The following is a 19,107-nucleotide window of genomic DNA, read 5'->3' as shown; positions in this document are numbered from 1 at the left end:
AGGAGCTCACTCATTTTGCAATTTTTAAAGATTTGTTTGTCTGAATGTGTCTCTAGGCAAGAGAAAGCTAACACATACCTTCTCAAAAGGCAGCATAAACACAGCAAATGATGATATGGATGAGAGACTGGGTGATCTTCTAGAACAAAGAGAAAGCTATAATTTGAGAATACATTGTAATTTTGATGGGTCATAGAAAAGAAAAGAAAAGGAAGATCATCATAGAGCCTTTTTTCTCAATTTCAAACAATACAGCCTTTGTGTATTATACTAAAGTTCCTTTACAATGAACCCGATACACATCAAAGACTGTAAATGTTTAAGCTGCCATTTCATCTGGTTACAGCAGACAGAATTGAGAAATTCGTCTGGCTTTAAAGGATTTCCTCTACCTTAATTATACATCATAATTTCAATGGCACTTGTTCTGAATTACATTTTTTCAAGAAAAAAAGAAGAACTTTAAAGCCTCTGCTTTAAACAATCTTCAATCATTTTTTCCTTATATCAGGGGCAACATATCAACCTAATTCATTTTAGCCATGGTTTCCTGAACAAGCCATCATGGATGGTTCTTTCACATAACACTAAGTTGTAAAGCACAATTCATGAACAGCTTTGTGTTCACACATGGTAAGATACAATCAACCAACACATGGTGGCTTAGTATGGCATGTGCACCCACACATTGGTCTACAGGAGTTATCCATTGCAATTTATCTCAAGGAACACAGCTGTACAAATAAAAAAAAGAAATACATGCCTGTTGAAGAGGAAATTTCTGATGCAAGTACTAAGTATGATAGTAACTCTAACCTAAATACATTTAACCAAAAATAATTCCAAATGACATGAAAAAGGTCAAGACAAAACCCAGCAGAGCAAATTATTCAGGATCAGTGTAGGTCCACCTTCTCCAGGTTGTGGCCCTTCAAATATGTTAGGCTACAACTGCCAGGATCTCTGAGAAGGAGACAGAAAAAGAGCTCACCAAAACAAGAGAGTCATTATAAGCAAATCCAAATGTTGTTTCCTTTTCCCCTTCTTTGGGTAAGATCATCTATAAACAACGACTATAAAAAATGGAGCAGCTTTTCTATAAGTCGCAGAACAATTCTAAGCCCTATAGCCAATCCCGAAATATCTGCTTATAATACATTATACAATTTTCAAGTTAAATGTTGTGCATCAAATGCTGTCATTCATCAGTTTCCCCATCCCTTGAAGTGAATGAGTGTAATTCCTTTCCTGGCGGGTCAAAACTGATGGACCTTAAGATTTTCAAACGCTCATCTGAAAAGCCTTCACCTTTTAACTGTCATTGTGCAGACTTAAATAGAATTCCATCCCCAGAGTTAATGAGCTGCTCATAACTGTCCACAGACATTAACTTAATTTGTACATTTCTGTTTGTCACAGGGTAGCTTCTGCTCCACACCAATGCAATTTGTATATCATCGTACCGACTATGAGCCATGTTCATATGTCCGCACTCATGTGGCTTGTGTGGCCCCACATCCCACATATATCTTGGTAATAGCATTAAAGTACATCCTTGACACAAATTGGAGAACTAATCCATAAATTGTGAGCTTCGCAATTTATTCAGATGGAAGCCAACAAAGCTTTTGTGACTACAAGTAAAGTTGACATCTGAAATGGGCTAGAAAAATGAAAACCCTGGTTCTGATAGTAATTTTTGATGCTCTAAAGCCATGTAAAATAAAGTTTCATTAACATGACTGGAGGGTGAACTGAAATAGATTGAACTGAAAATTTACTGTGAATTGTCTTTATTGCCACAAAGCTACCTTTTGATATTCTAGAAAGATTTCAAGAATTCTTATCAAAAATTGTTTTGACCTTCTAGGAATCATGCCTTTCTCTACTATTTCACCCCACCATTTCCTTTCTCCTTGTAAGGAAACCTTGGGTCTGTCTCATTAATAAAACATCCCAGTCCATCTTCCCAGTTTACACTGGTACTTTTTGAGTTACAGCATGTCCTATCAGACTTATGGCATCTATAGTTTTCATTAGAAAAATGTATGTATGTATGTATGCATGCATGCATGTATGTATGTACCAGGGCCTGAAGGAGGAACTAGAGATGATCTGGAAAGTGAAGGCCAAAGTGGTCCAGTGGTGGTACCTATGGGACCACCGGGGCTGTGACTCCTAGGCTGGGAGAGTGGCTTCAACAGATCCCAGGAGCAACATCAGAGCTCTCTGTCCAGAATAATGCAGTGCTAGGAACAGCTAAGATCCTGCGCAGAACCCTCAAACTCTCAGGCCTCTGGTAGTGGACCCAAGCTTGAGGAAGACACAGACCACCCATAGGGGTATGAAGGGAATTTTATTTTATAATTTTGATGATCCTTTTTAAGACAATAGAAATACTATCCAAACTTAACTTAAACAAAATCCATTTACTAATTACCGTCACCACATCCCAGCAATAAAGAGGCTGATTTTGAAGAAGAAAGATTAGAATGTGATGAAGTAAAGCCAGCAACATGGCTGGAGAAGGAACCGATTATGCTAGTCCTGAGAAAATTAGTGTTTTTTTTTTTAAGGGGAGGTATTAACACTGCCGGTAGAGAGCTTACATACATGTGGAAGAAATCAATGATTTGACTTTTTTCCCCATCTCTGTGGTGAAGCAGGACTCAGTAATATGTTTCTTTAACCTCCCAACCATGTTAGGTATATGGATTTAAGTGTTTTATAACTCTCCAACAACATATCTCTCCAGGCCATAGTGGATAAGTGAACAAAAAGGCTTTTTAATGCATGCCCACTTCTCTGGAGAAACCTCCATCAATGAAGGGCACCACCAGAATATTTTGTATGATCCTCATAACTGTGGAATAATCTTTGATGGCATAATCTCCTGCTGATATGTAGTAGGTTAAAGATAACGCAAATAACAGATAGTACACTCAACCATCAGTCCGTGTGAGGATGTTCAGTGAGTAAGAATACTGTAGCCCAAAACAATTGGAGAAAAGGGCTATGGAAGACAGTTTGGCTAATGTTTTCCAAAATAAATATTTTTAAAAAATCATTCAAAGAAATAGGTTTCTTCATTAACATTATCTTTGGGGAATAAGATTTAAGGAGAAATGTCCTCAATCAAGTGTTCTATAAGCAGAACATTCAGGAGAGCTTTCTACATGGTGGTTTATAATATAACATATCATCTACTAAGGATAAGAGGGGACAGCTTGGTGTAAAAATATTATCCCCATGAACCTTTGTCACTGGGTTATTCCAGTGCATTCATGCATGTTTCAAACTGAAGCATCTGAATTCCATCTCCTTTACCAGGAAAGCATAAGCAACATATGCTTAAATTAAATGTTCTTGCTTACCGGTGGTTGGGTCCATGACTCTAGACTTGTCTCTTTTAATGGTGTCTGAGGTCTTCCTACATCTTTTGAATGCTTTTGAGAAGAAAGAGAGAAACAGAGGAAAATAGTTGTGGTTAGTTATTTTAGAGGCTCACACACAGATCTGATTTACAATTGTGGAAAAAAAATATCTGAGATAACTTGTGCAGTCATAAGAATAATAGGGTTGTGAACTTCAGAGAAAGGTAACTTTTTTCTTTCTTCTTTTTTTTTAATACACTGCAGTAGAGAAACACAGGGAAGAATTTCTTTAGTGCTATCTTGAAGAAAAGAAAATCCTCCAACTGCAGGACAGGAACCCATGTTGGGCAGCTTCAGAATCTAATTAAGGATCTGCTCATTCAACTGATGGTTCCAGGTTTGTCTAAATGCAAGGACATCCCTTCTACATATGCAAACCAAGGAATCAGATTCTTTCATTTAAAATGAAAAGGTGGCTGCTTCAGGAACCTATATGATTTGTAAACAACAGAAACAACACGAAGTATGTAATGAAATGCCTTGAGACATAATTTCTGTAGATATGTTGGTATGCACACAGACGGGTAGACACACGCACAAAACCACTTTGGATCTGCTGACTGCAGAATGATAGTGGGCAAGGGAGGAAGTTAATTCTCTTTTCCACTTTGAGGGCTCCCTCCAAATTTATCAGCCTATGATAAAAACAAAAATACAGAGATGAAGATACAGTCACAGTTCCCTCAGGCACATCTATATACAGAATCACAGTGATTGTTGTTGTTGCTGCTGTTGTGGTTTTACTACATGCTCCGGAAAAAAAGTAAAGAAAAGAAAGTGCCTTTAATGAAGAGCAACCGTGTTTGGGAAATAAAGTGGAACTTAATAGCTGATTGACCTTCCACCTTACAGAATCCTGAATCCATGGCTGGTCCCTATTTAGACATAAATAAATGAATGAGAATGGAATTTGAAAATACTCCATGCTGAAATGAATCGATGTCATTTGGAAACCATTTCTTTTGCTGAGGCAGGCTGTTCCTTTCCCCAGCGAAATTAGATCTCATTTTCCAGCCACCTTGCAAAAACCTGCTAATGTACATAATGATTGTTCAATTCCGCCTATAAATGCTCTGGATTTGATGAGCCCAGGGACCCAGGTGCTACCACAGCCTCCAGAGTGTCTTCACTAAAGTCTTGTGTCAATATATTGCAGGTCCTCACCCAGACACAGAGCCTGCAGTGAATGGCAAACACTGCACTGTTCCTTCTCCTCTCCAACACCAGAAAGTAGTTTCAACCTCTGTTTAAAGAGTTTTATATGGTGGAACCATAGATTTGGAAAACAGCAAATGTTTTCCTGATTTCCTGAAGGGCATTGACTAGGATTTTAAGCAGCCAAAGACATATTAGATGAAAGCTTTCGAAAAAGGGTGAGATATAGAGGTGAGCGCACACACACACACAGAGAATAATAACAATAACAATAAAACAATAACAATAACAATAACAATAAGTAATAGCTGCCAGTTTGGTGTACTGGTTAAAGGCACCAGGCTAGAAACTGGGAGATCATTAAGGCTAGTCCCAACTTGGGCACAAAGCCAGCTGGGTGACCTTGGGCCATTCACCCTCTCTTAGCCCTAGGAAGCAAGCAATGGCAAAGGAGTAGGAATTTCACATTTACTCTATATGGATGACTTAAAACTAGTTGGAAAAACAAAGGCTGAACTAAATTCCTTGCTAAAAAGCACAAAAGAATTCAGCAAAGATATTGGAATGCAATTTGGCATTGACAAGTGTGCAACTACATCATAAAGGCAGGCAAAATTGCTGAAGATGATGGAATACAGCTTGACAACGAAGATTTGATAAAGGCAGTAGCACCAGAAGAAGGCTACACATATTTGGGAGGTTTGGAAGCTCCAATTTATTGACAATCAAGTAAAAAAAAAGTACTTCTACCAAATGTATTAAATGAGTTTGGATTTTTTTTGAAATCAAAGCTAAATGGTAGAAACATCATCAAAGCAATCAATACCTGGGCAATCCCTTTTATATGATATACTGCCAGAATTGATGAGTGGACCTAGATGGAACTTGATAACTTGGATCAGAAAAAAAGAAAACGAATGACATTGTGCCAGGCTTTACACCCAAAAAATGACATTGATTGGCTGCATTTGCCAAAAGCTGAAGTGGGTAGAGGACTCATAGGTGAAACAAGCTATGGAGGAAGAAAAATATGGCTTGAATGACTATATCAAGAAAAGCAAAGGACCCTTATTGAAGGAAGTCAATCAAGGAAAGCTTCTGAAAACAACAAAGGTGAAGGCTGAGTATTCATTTATTTTTATTTTTCAAATTTCTATCACTGCCCATCTCTCCCGAAAAGGGGACTATAGAAAAGAAACAATAAAAAGCAGATTTGTTAATTGGAAGAACAAGCCAATGCATGGCCAGTACTTGAAGGATATAGAAGGAAAAACCTCACATGGAGCTGGTTAAGATCAGGAGTGTTAAAGAAAGAAACCGAAGGCTTTATTTTAGTGGCTCAAGAACAAGCTTTGCCGACTAATTGCACAAAAGCGAAAATTCTCCATGTAACGAACCACAGCAAATGTTGCCTTTGTAGTAAAAAGGATGGAACAATTGACCATATAATCAGTGGCTGCAGCAAAATTACACAAACTGACTATAAGCAGCATGATGACCGAGTTGTCAAAATTAATCACTGGAAACTTTGCCAGAGGTTTGGATTTGAATGTAGCAAGAACCACTGGGACCATCAAGTTGAGAATGCTTTAGAAAATGGGTCAGTTAAGATCTTATGGGACTTTAGGATCCAAACAGGCAGGCATCTTGTTCATAACATGCCTGACATAACAGGCATTGAAAAGAAGAAAGTCTGGTTCATTGATGTTGCTATATCGGATGATGCTAGGATTGAGGAAAAGCAATCCAAAAAAATTACGAAATATCCGGATTTGCAGATCAAAGTTGAATGCTTATGGAAAAAGAAATTTGCTGTTATGCAAATCATGATTGGAGCAATACCTAAATGGCTCCCTTGTTATTTGGACATTTTGAATTTATTGGACTGAACACCCTCGTTTTTTTTTTTTTTACAAAAAAAGATATATCCTGCTTGGAACTGCCCATATCCTCAGATAACTTTAATAACTCTTAAATCCTCAATTAGGACTTGAATTATTAAGTTTTCACCAGCCTATGACTGTGAATCTAACTGTAGGTTACCATTATTTTTATTATTTTTATTAGTAGTAGTAGTAGTAGTAGTAGTATTGAAAAGTATCCCAGATAAATGCTTTTTACAACATTGTAGATAATGGACACTTCACTGGGGACACTTCTTGAAAGTAGTTGGGTATTCCTTGGGCCAGTCCCTCTCTCTCAGCCCAAGAGCCAATCAGGCGTGGTATGAGAGTTCTAGTCCCGCCTTAGGTCTGAAAGTGGCTGGGAGATCTTGGGCCAGTCACTTTCCCTCAGCCCAACTCACCTCACAGTGTTGTTGTGGGGAAAATAGGAGGAGGAAGGAGTATTTGGTATGTTCCCCACCTTGAGTTATTTATAAAAATAATAATGGTGGGGCAGAAAAATAAATAAATAATTCATCTGTTTATGGGACCCATTTGTTGGTATTCCAAGGTGATTTGGCACTTCCTATAAGCAGTGTACAGTGAATTAGATTCCCATCTGATAAAAAGGCTTACCTAAATATACCAATTTAGGACTTGCCAAATATAAACAACTCAAAATGCATGTCCATTTGAGAAGGTGAAGCTCCTATAATGTTGGGGTCAGTTGGCCACTAAAACATAACAAATTGAGAGCACAAATCACACACAAAAGTGTATTTTCAATGGGAAAAATATGTCTGCCAAACTCAAGCATGCCAAAAAAAGTGAATGTAAAATCTGAATACTTGGAGAAATGAACAGGAAATTTCATACAAATATTCATGCATTCCTGGACAAAAGTACAAACTGATGCAGAAATAGGACTCTACAGAAGAACTGTAGTTGATGTAATGGAAACTAGAGTGAAAACAAAAATTCACAGAAAAATCCTATCCCAGAAGACATTATATGCTTCGGTGCAGAACTGAAATCACCAACCAAGGGAAAAGCAGTTATTTACAGCAGTTCTTTCTTCAATACACATCTCAAAATATTGCCTGTAACCTTCTAAATATGAATATAGAAAATGTGACATTTATGAACCTCAATGAATCTGGTACTTAAGTTTCTGAGAAAGTGGCTTGCATGGGAAGGCTTCATAATGTTTGGTGTCTGAATTGGCGCTGAAGTTTAACTGCCCATCTTCCTGGCATGGTAATATTCACACAATCCTGAAGGACAGATATAGAGGGACCAGTACAAGAAGTAAGGCCCTGCAGGCTGGATGACAGAGGCCCAGGTCCTAGAAGCCCACTCCACACTATAGTCTTCTAAATGCCCTACACTTGAAATCCAGGAGAATGTCTACATTCAGTTCTCTTCACCATTCAGTCCTTGATCTGTCATGGGACTATCTTCTCAGAAACTGAATTGGGTTTTCAGTTCTGTGCAGCAGACTGGCCAAAGATAGAAGAGAAATCTACCACATCACATATAGCTTCTCCTTCACAGAACAAAACTTAAATTCTCTTCTAAAGGTATGTAGAGATACTAGCTCTCCTTCACTGCAAACAGTGACCACACTCTACTGGAAACCAGTGAAACTAAAAGATTTAGTATATGTCTTTGCTGCTTTAATTCCAAGTGAACAAGCCTCCAGCAATTTCTTATTCTTTCACACACCTGCAGATATTCACTTCCACCACAAAGAACTGTTGGCTCCTGATCTCATGAAACAAGGGAACCACTGTTCCTTTGTTTATGTTCTTAGCCATCTGACATTTAAGCTTAATACACAGAAGAAAATTAAATCCATAATGAGATGAAGATGCTATGATTGATTTTGATCTGAATGGTACATTATAGCTTCAACAGCATGCTTACAGCTCCCAGAGCCCCAATCCTGGGACCAATAAAATTTTCCCTGGCAATGAAGCATGGATGTTAGCAGAAATCAGGCTCTCATAATAGCATGCTTAACTAAATCTCAAGTAACTTTTTAAAACTATAGCACTTTGAAATAACCTACAAGGGTAACTGGCAAACAGATTGAGTATGGATGCTTGGAGAGCACAGAAGAAATAAGGATCCAAAAGAGCATTCACAGAAGTGGTTTTCTTCGACATTCACACAGTGAAAGGGTCATTATATTCATAATGAAAGATAATGGATTTCTATATCCTTTTAAGTGCTAATTGTACCAATTAGGGCAAAACAAGACTAGGCTGAGTTCTACCCATCACATTTAAAAGGCTCTAGTTTAAGCCTTACTTAGAATCTGTTTACAAACCTTGTGAAAAATTAGGTCCAGAGATACTTTCACAAAAACAGAGGATGTGTTAACATGATTCACTGAACCAAATTAGATAACCACATTTTAACCTACATGTTGCATGAACCCAGGCATGTTAATAATTTATGATTTTATGTGTCATGCAAATAACTGAGTAACTATGGTTCAGCTAACTGTAGGTAAGCGGGTTCCATGAACAGAGCTACTATATGTAGGAGGGGCAGGTATCACCCAAGCTAGGGAAGGCAAGGCAAATTTAGGGTCTGATTGTGGTCTCCTGTACAATACTTTGGCTGAGCCGGTTTTGAAAAATGTAATGCTGGGTAGCCCTGATCTTCTGGATGAGTCAGAAACTGGGAAACTTCATACGTGCCGAATTTGTAATACAGAACAGTATTATTGTATAATACTGTATACTCTAAGTAGTATTGTGTAATTAACTCGAACCATTGAGTATTCAACTCAGATTTTACTACAATAGGCCCTGTTTTTAACTGTGGGTCATCCGTAAACCAGGAGTTCTTAACCTGGGGACTACCTGATATAAATAATATTAACATACCATAACATAAATCAGGTAGTCCCTGGGTTAAGAATATATATATATATATATACACACACATACATACACACACACATACATACATACATACACACACACATACTTACACACATACATACACACACACACACATACAGTCTTAATTCATACATACAGTATATTGTATATTAATTCATATATATATTCATATATATATATATATATATATTGTAGCAGCTGGATAGCATAGTGGTTAGAATGCCATCTTTGGGGCCGGAGACTGGGGGCTCTACCTACTTTACCAGTAGGAGTCCTTGGGCAAAGACCCCCTAACGCTTCACCTGTCTACCTCAAATATGAGAGTGACATGAACTAAGAGAGTCATGCTGGCTCAGACATTGCCCAGTTTAACAAGGTCTGTGTCAGATGTTGGGGAACTAGGACAATCTGACAATAAGTGGGCTACTGGAACAAACCATACATGGACAAGACAGAGAACTTGGAATTGATGGAATGCTACTACAACAGCAGACCTAATGAGAGGGGATATAAAATGAAGGCCAAAGTGGTCCCAATGCTGGTAGGAACACTAGAGGCTGTGACCCCCAAGCTGGGAGAGAGGCTCCAACAGATCACAGGAACAACATCAGAGCTCTTTGGTCAGAAGAGTGCAGTGCTAGGAACAGCTAAGATCCTGCACAAGACCTTCAAACTCCCAGGCCTCTGGTAGAGGACCCGAGGTTGAGGAAGACACAGACCACCCATAGGAGTGAGAAGGATATTTATGTCTGTATGTCTGTATGTCTGTATGTATGAAAGTTTTTACAAAGTTAAAAGATAAACATGAAAAATTATAGAAGAAAAGTAGGAAAAAAGAAAGATAAAAAAGTGTTGAAACAATAGAAAGAAAAGAAAAGGAAAAAAGAAAAAAAGATACTTAAAGAAGCAACTTCTGATCTTCTTTACAGCAATTATAGACATACTTGGCACCATTTTCCTCCTTCAAAACTGCATAACCTAGTTCCTTCTCTCCATAGACAGGCCTTTTTAAACAGTAAATCCAGAAATCACCAGTTCATTTTTATCTATTTTCAGCAAAAAGTCCATGGAAGCTGGGAAATTTCTTCCCTACTTCATGATTTATTTATTTTTTTAATTAGAGGATATTCTGTAAAGTTATATTTTGCTCTCATGTTATTCTACAACTAAAATGAGACACTAGAGAACATTAGGCTATGCTGAAACCAGTATGTGGATAGCAATTTTATTTCTGTTTTTCACCCATGAATTTGAATAGATGGATTCACCTTGTACATTGCCTTGTAAGATCTGAGTCAATATTTGTGGGGAACCTCTTAGAGTAACCAAGGGTTTAATTATATGTGCTAGCTTTACATCCAGAAGAGATCACTAAATTGCATCCTACTTACTGTATATCCTTGAAAATGGTTAATAATCTTGGGGACTAGAAATCTTGGTTCAGAATTCAGTCATCTAGGTTACATGGAGGCTAAGCTTTTACATTACTGAAATCCTGTGACATTTGTACCAATGCATTTCTTGGCCCAATATGAAACACAAGCTTTGATTTTCAAAGTCCTAATTCATTGATGTTCAGATTATTCGAAGGATGTCTGTACCTGTATAAAACTGTCACTATTTTACAGACATGTTTGAAGTTATTACCCACTTAGACACTTTTTTAGCAGTGGTCCTTCTCTCTATATTTTCCTCTTCAGAAAATCTGCTTGACCCCTTATGAATGGCCTTTGCTTGTTTTAAAATGGAATCTGTCTTTTAATGGCTTTTTAATGGAATTTGCTCCTGATGGGTAGTTTGAAATGGTGCCTGATTGTAACTGGTAGTTGTTCCTTCAAAGAGAATTCATGAGTATACCTGCTGTTGAACTGTGTTGAACTGTGTTGTTTATATACCTCAGGCTTTTTTTAGGAACTCTGGCATCTTGAATGGAGATTGAGAAATAAATAAAATAAAAATAGGAATAGAATAAAGACCTTCTCCATGTGGAATCCACCCATTTTAACTATGGATTAGTGATAGATATCCTGTAGAATGAATCATTTTGGAAGACACAATTTTTTCTTCCCTGGAAACACTCAGGATATGGTACTATGAGACTATGTCAATGATGGGACCATTCACCAAAGTACTAATTTTGCAGGAAATGAAGTTGTTTGGAGTAAGATTTTTCCATAATGGAAATTATTTCTACAAGCAACTCTGTCATATCTATTTGAGCGAGTAATTCTTGTGACTGACCAAATACTCATCACCACAGGCAGGATATGATTCAGAACCATTCTGCAGAGGCAGCACTAGCCTCTTTTCGATCTAAAACTGTTTTGTCAAGTGTCTGTTTGTTCAGAAATATGCTTATTGTCCCCTTCAGATCAACCAATTAAATGATGCCATAAAACACATGAATTGCAAATCATGTCTGCCTGCAGTCACTACTAGGCAGAGAAGGAGACAACTTACATAAGAGTGAAATGATAATCTATTTATTTACATGTGGGGGAAAAAAAGCTTTACAGGCTCAAACTGCATGCCTCAGGGAAGCTTCTAACGGAAGGAACTGTTTAGAGTACTCATGCATCACATTTCTGCACAAAAGTATCCTTTGTCCTTCTTCATCTCTCTATTCAACTATTGCACACTCATCTGTAAAAGTGTATGGCACCATAAAGTGTCACTTTAGTTGTCCTTGGTGTTTGGGGAGAAAAAAAAAAAACGTAAGTAAATAAAGGAACTTAATTGAAGAATCAATATAGCTCTTAGACAGCTGAAGGATATCATTTATTTAATCTTTTGGTTACAGAGCCCTTTCTGACAAGATGACTAACATGAAATTATCATTCTACCCTTTTTAAAAAAAACATTATTAATTATGAAAAGACCAGCAACACTTTTCATGTTTCTTGACATAGAATGTGAATAAGGAAGTTTTAAAGGTGGCACCAAAGGAGGGAATTTCATATAGCCAAGAAGGTCCTTTCTTACCAGTAGGGGTAAGACACAGAAAAGCCCTTGATGTTGATTTGAAGGTCATGGATCTCCCTTAAGATACCTAGGTTCAACCCACATGGTTGTAGCTCTTTAGTGCTATCCTTAATTGGAGACATTTGTCAAAAGCAGCAGTGGCCAGGTCAACTGTAGCCATTTCAGTAAGGGGAAGTGACTGCCAACTTATGCTTAAAGCAAAAGCTGATGAAGTCTGAAGTTAATGTATAAGCTGAGACTAAGGGGTTAACCACTCAGCAGATCCAATTCCTAATCAAAGTTCAGAAAGAAGAAACAGGACTTACACAATTTTGGGGGTGGGTGGAGGCAGAAAACCATGTTGTTTTGTGTCAGTTTTTCTCTGTTCTGACACCCAAATTGAGTTTCCATCACATGCCAACTACTCTTCGTCAACCCGTTGACTGATAAGACAAAAGTGGAGTGGTGTTTAAGTAAGTCCTTAACAGACATTACACTTAAGGGGTTGACTTAGGCTAGATCAAAACACTGTTTTTTTCTAACCACTATTCTTGGCATGGACACACAGCTGCTCTTCAAAGTTTTAAGGTAGGAGTTTTTCAAAACCCACTTGGAAATATTGAGGATTGAATAAGTATTATGGGTATTTTGCATATAAAATATATTCTTCAGACCTATGGAATGATTTCTTACTCTCTTTCTCCTTATTTAACTGGAACATTTATTAAATAGATGTAGAGAGACTGAAAGCCAGGTTAAACTTAGCCAACCAATTTGGTCCATTATAATGGATCTTTTTTTTTTTACATTCAGATACTCACAGGAAACTGTCTTTCACGAAAAACACTTTGGACATTTATTTCGAATATCCCTTCAAACTTCATTCAGAGCTCTTTATGGACACTTTTACATAAAACTATTTTCATTTCCTGTTCCCTTCAAAAGATTCTGAAGCTGGCTATGTGATCATTTTCACTTCTGAAGACTTTGGGATATAAGCACAGAACAACATAAGCCAGTCAGCACTCACTTCAACCAATCAATCGGAGAGTAGGGGGAAAAAAATCAGTATTCTCTTACTGCTCTGCTTCTTGGGCTGCAGTAGCTCCTGCAGTAACAAAAATCCCATTTCTTGCTCTTCATGGGAAAGGGGGGTGTAAATAGCTAATCTTCCCGCTTCCTATTTTTCAATGTGCTGTGTGTATATTTGGTCATTTTGCAAACAGAATGTGACCTGTTGGCAGCAGAGCTATCAAGGCATCATTCCTCTTACATATAAATCCCCAATGAAAGCTAAGATAATGGCATACTGTTGTAATTTTGCAGGTAGGCACTTTCCCCATTGTTGTCAGCTGCAGTACAGACTCTCTAGGCAAATTCCAAAATGGCAGTTTTGAGCTGTGCTGCAGCTGATTCTGGAGACCTTGGCTCAGCTGCCCAGAGAGGACAAGAGGATGTGATTATGGGGTTGATGCTAAAGCCCTATGTGGAACATTCTATATTTGCCCAGATTAATATACATTCTGAGGTGGCCTAAGGGCTAATCAATTGATTGATTGGTTGAATATACAACTCACGTACTGTCCTAAATAACTCTTAGCACTGGGTGACTTCTGCAAGATGCATAATCTATGTAGGATCTGCATTGGTAAAATTTCCATAGGATTTTTCTTCCTGTGCAAGTTTTCCATTAGAGTATTTCAGCTGAGCAATAATAGTTAGGGACCTCTTCCTTTATTCCAACTCATCTTCACAGCTGAAAATTTAACCAACGAACATATCCACTGCTGTAGCCAATAGCAACCTTTTTTTATATTGAAATTATCTCTCTCATAACAGAAAAACATCACTTCTAGCAAGCAAGCTTATAGTAGGATCCTCAAGAGGTTCAGTGAACACAATATAATGAGATTGAATCCTCTGAGATACCTTCAAATGGGGAGGGAGGAATCATCTTTTTGCTCTTCCATATATTCAGTTACCTCTAAATATAGTATGGATTTAGGTCTGGGGAAAATAATAGTTAGCAGTGGGGTAAGGTGGGAGGAAGAATGACTAACATGATAAGGAAAGCTCAAAAGGAAGTTTAACAAAGCCTTCCATGAGATTTGCCAGATGCTTCTATGGTCGATTGTCAAACTTTACACTAATCTTTATGAAAGAGTTTTAAGGGCCGCACCCCCTATTCAAGTTTTTTGCTCTTTTGCTAGGTTGATGCTGGTAAATTATAGACCAGACTTTCTGAAAATGAGCAGAGACTTCTTGAATCACAGCTAAACTGAGGATGAATATTACATGTTATTATGATGGCGCCCTGCAGGACCATCCTCTTCTCCCTCCCCTTTTCCACAGCAAACATAATGATGTCAAGAAGGATGACGTGATCACGCCACACAAAGAGGTCATCTAGACAAGAATAATGCAGTTCAACTTAGAGCTCTGACCAATCCCTCCACTGGTGAATATTCACGCAGCAGATTGTGATTTTTAATGTCACTATAAGATCCAAACTGTCCTAAGCAGAGAAACCCAATCCACGCTCTACAACTCCCTGAGGAGAAAGCAATACCAAAGAAACTCTGTTTTATGAGCATTTTTTTAAAAGATAAGTTGAATAATGCCTCACTTTATTAACTGTTAGGAGAGAGCATTTCTGGTATGTTTATTTTTATCTTTGACCACAAAATCAATCACTCACTCACTCACTCAAATATATAACATTGCCAAAGCAGGAGATAATAGTGATGGACCCTTTTTTCCCCCCCCTGATATTGGATCTAAGGAAAAATAGATGTGTGATATAATCAAACAGGAACTCAAAGGAGAAAGTCAAGCAACTCATTCTGATAGAGAAAGATGGATGGATGGATGGATGGATGGATGGATGGAAGGAAGGAAGGAAGGAAGGAAGGAAGGAAGGAAGGAAGGAAAGTTTCATAGGCTAACTCATAGCTAGGAAAAGGCCAAGTTCTCACAATCTTCAGCAGATAGACTTAGACAGAATTATTTTAAGATTGAAACAAGTCAAAATCAAACTTACATATTCTTTGTCAAATATTGATTTAATTTAACATCGTAATTATTTTGTATTTAGTTTGCAAACCAAAGCAGAAAAAATGGTAAAAATAACACAGTATTTGTCATTTCACTATCAGAAAGTGAAACAAATAAAAGCTTTAAATACTTATAATTCCCCTTTACACTTTCACATGGTATAGTACTGCAGAATCAACATCAATCAAAATCAGTATCAATACTAATGGGATTAAAACAATTGCCCTCTTCCCCAAAAATAAATAAGGGTTTTACACATAGGCTGTTTTTCCTTTGGATGGTATAACATTTAGAGTTATTTCCTCCTCGGTCTCTTTGAATGATATTTTCTCACACATCCCATCCATCTGATCCTGTTTACAGAAACTTCTCTGATCCTCACCTAGCTTCCATTTTGATCCTCAGTCTCACCTTTCTTTACTGCATTTGGATTCCTTGCACTATCTGATTCTTCATAAGTAGATTGTAAAGATTTCTGTCAGTTTCTATATGCTTGCATCTTATGCAGAGCCCAGTGCACTGCTAAATAATGCTTTCAATGGAAGTTTGGAATAGGATATTAAAATAGAGGGAGTTCTGAAATGATCTGATGTCCAAAGTGGCACAAAGGCACTCCCATTCCCCCCCTTGGATTATGTACATTTAACATCACCTTTTTCAGGGCTTTGCCTAAAGGCACAATCTGCTCCTAATATGTTTGGAAATTACTGTTCCATTATAGCCACACCAATATGCAATCAAATGAAAATTATAGGGGAGGGAAAGTGATTTGTCTTCTTAATGAGAGTCACCTTGCTGATTCTCCCAACGCCTTTGGCAATCATTAGCCGAGTTAGTGAAATAAACAAGAGCTAGTTATTCTTTGGGTGGTATCAGCAGTCCATGGTGAGAGCAGATGGACAGCCCCACAAATGAATAATTCTATTCAGAGCATAAAGTCTTTTGAAATTTTGACTTCCCCTGGCAAGGGCCCCCAGTTCTGACAATGTGTATCCAAGCTTTCTATCAAAGCTCCTGCACTGCAGTGAAAGAAAGATCAAAGCTTGTGTGTTGCAAGTAAATAGAGGGATGGGACTCAGTCTGGCAGTGAAGATTGAGGCTCCTGCTGATTCTAAATGGGTTTGATATATTGTTACTGCCTGCTGCAAAAAAGATCCCATGAGATCCATCAGGGACTCTTTGGTTTGTAAGCATTCTGTAAGCCTGATGTTGCTTGGAAAACTGAGAGCTAGCCAGACCAATTCAGAGCAATGAAGACAATAAGGATTGGCAGGGGGAACCGAAATGGGTTCCTGCTAAGCTGTCCAAAACATCTCAATGCAAGGTGAAAAAGGAATTACTCTTCGAACCAGGTGAATACAGCCTCCTCTTCAGAATGAGGGAAGGTCACTGACAGTGTTAGTCTGGCTGGCATAAGTGTGAAGATGGGAAACCGACCAAATGAACAAAAGAGACAGAAAAGTACAGCATAATGTTTACCTTGTCCCCTCACCCTTCAGTCATCATGCCTGGTCTAGAAATTATTAATACAAGACTATATCCATCTGGCCTTCAGGCTAATTGACGTTTGATCGATTTCCAAAAACTGTCTGCAAAAGATGAGTTCAGACCTCTGGTTATCTGCCCCTCTTAGGAGAGAGTGGAAGTGTCAGAAAGATAAAAAAAAGAGGGTGTCATTCAAACTGTTTTCCCTGAGGAAATATAGGTCTCAGTAGGGGGAAAAAGAAAAGAGGTCATCAAACCCTGATTTTGTGGCTCCTCGATATTTCCACCTTACTCTTTCTCCAGTGCAAGTGTTGACATCATATCAGGGTCAGAAGATGATGGAAGTGAAATATTGCATGACCTTTGCAACAGAGTGACTTCTAAGATTCAGAAAGATGTGCTACACATTCCCTGTGTGCATTTGATGCAGTGAGCTTTAGTTCAAAAAGTTTATGCCTTTTAATAAAATGTGTTGTTTAAAAAAGGAGCTATCAGACTCCTGATTTTTGGCTACTAGAGACTAACACAAATCTTCTGCTACAACATGTCTCTATGATGTCTCAGCTGATGGAAACTAAACCACACTAAGTGCAGTTTCGGCTATCACTACAAAGCTGCCCCGTATGCATACAGGTAGTTTTCGTCTTACGACCAAAATTGGGACCAGAATTTCCATCATAAATTGTTGTGGTCATAAGTTGACTCACCATGTGACTGGACCTGATTTTAGGACCATTTTTATGATGGTGGTGAAGTGAATCCAGCTTCCCCAATGGGTGTTTTTTGCCAGAAAACAGCAAAAAGTCACAAAATGTGATTACATGACCATGGGATGTGGCAACTGGTCATAAATGTGAGCCAGTTGCCAAGTGTCTGAAATGTGATCATGTGATCATGGTGGGGGGGCAACATTTTGAGATGCTCAGAAGTGCTTTACAGGCCATAAAGCACCCATTCTGAAGCTGTTGTAACCTCGGACCATCGTTAAACCAACAGTTGTAAGTTGAGGACTACCTGTACTGTATTTTACTTTCCCCCAGTAAGCTACTTGTTAATAAAGGCGGAACAACATTGTTACATAGGGCAAGCAGACCAAGTGATGCACATTTAACATAAGGTGAATGCCTATTTTATGTCCTATTATATATTGGTAGGAACAACAAAGAGATGATGAGGAATGACGGGGATGCCTAACCTTTTTGCTAATGTAAGCACTCAGGAAAAGGCCTCCTCCATTACATTCTCAAGCTGCTATCCCAGGAATTGTTCCAGGTGATGGACAGCTCCTGAACCTTCTGTCACCCACTGCAAATATGTATTTTCTTAAAAGCAATTTGAGGGTGGTGGGTGGGAATAATGCCATTAGCATCTGCATGGAACTCAGTGCTACAGTCATAGTAACACCTGGGGAGATGTCTGGATCATATATTTGAGATCAGCTTATGAGGACTCAGGGCATTAGGGAAAACCTTTTTCCCCTCTTTATGTTTTCCATGCAAATGCATAATTAGGGAAGAAGATAAGAGAACATCAAAATAAGAAGGCACAGTGTTTGCATGTACTTAACTTGTGAAAGTTCCTATAGTCCAGTGTTTCTCAACCTTGGCAACTTTCAGACATGTGGACTTCAACTTGAAGTCCACATGTCTTAAAGTTGCCAAGGTTGAGAAACACTGCTATAGTCCTTCAGTTTTAGCTGTTCTGAAATATTGGAGGTAATGAATCAGAAGCTGTGAGATGATATGTAAACCCTTTCAAACTGGCAAGCCAAGGTAGTTGTTGCCTTTTACAGATGCAATTACCTTCAAAGAGTTAAATTCACTGCAAGTCATTTATTTGAAAAAAAGAATAGCCCAAATTATGAAGAAAATTGACAAGTAATGATTGCATAGCATGCTTCCTATTATCTAGATGCTTGAATGCTGAGAAGTTCAAGGAATCAAATGCCATGAATGATTCAAGCCTTCAGCACAGGGATCCAATAGCTACAGAAGCATCCACGTTACACAAAAACAGATTTAGGGAGAGTAGGTTTAGGAAGCAATGAATTACTAGTCATTCTGTTGTAAAATAGGAGCAGGAAGAATGGCATTTAGCATTTCTTGACACTCCAATTAGTAGCAAGGAAATGCCGGTAGATCTGAGACACACCTATTGGATTAGTTGTTTCAAGTCCAGTTCTATGCATAGAATACTCATGGATAAGTGTGCATAAATTTG

General features: G+C 38.2%; 1 protein-coding gene across 1 annotated transcript in view; it reads right to left on the bottom strand.

Moving 5' to 3' along the window:
- Nucleotides 1-19,107, bottom strand: part of PCDH11X (protocadherin 11 X-linked) — a 511,529-nt gene that overhangs the window by 281,345 nt on the left and 211,077 nt on the right. The window contains exon 4 of the mRNA XM_063313613.1: nt 3,375-3,446. Within this exon, the coding sequence (XP_063169683.1) occupies nt 3,375-3,446 (72 nt within the window). The remainder of the gene's footprint in view (nt 1-3,374; nt 3,447-19,107) is intronic.

This window comes from Candoia aspera, chromosome 12, assembly GCF_035149785.1.
Source record: "Candoia aspera isolate rCanAsp1 chromosome 12, rCanAsp1.hap2, whole genome shotgun sequence".
Lineage (NCBI taxonomy): Eukaryota > Metazoa > Chordata > Lepidosauria > Squamata > Boidae > Candoia > Candoia aspera.
Note: the sequence above shows the minus strand (reverse complement) of the source record. Positions and strands in the feature narration are given on the sequence as shown.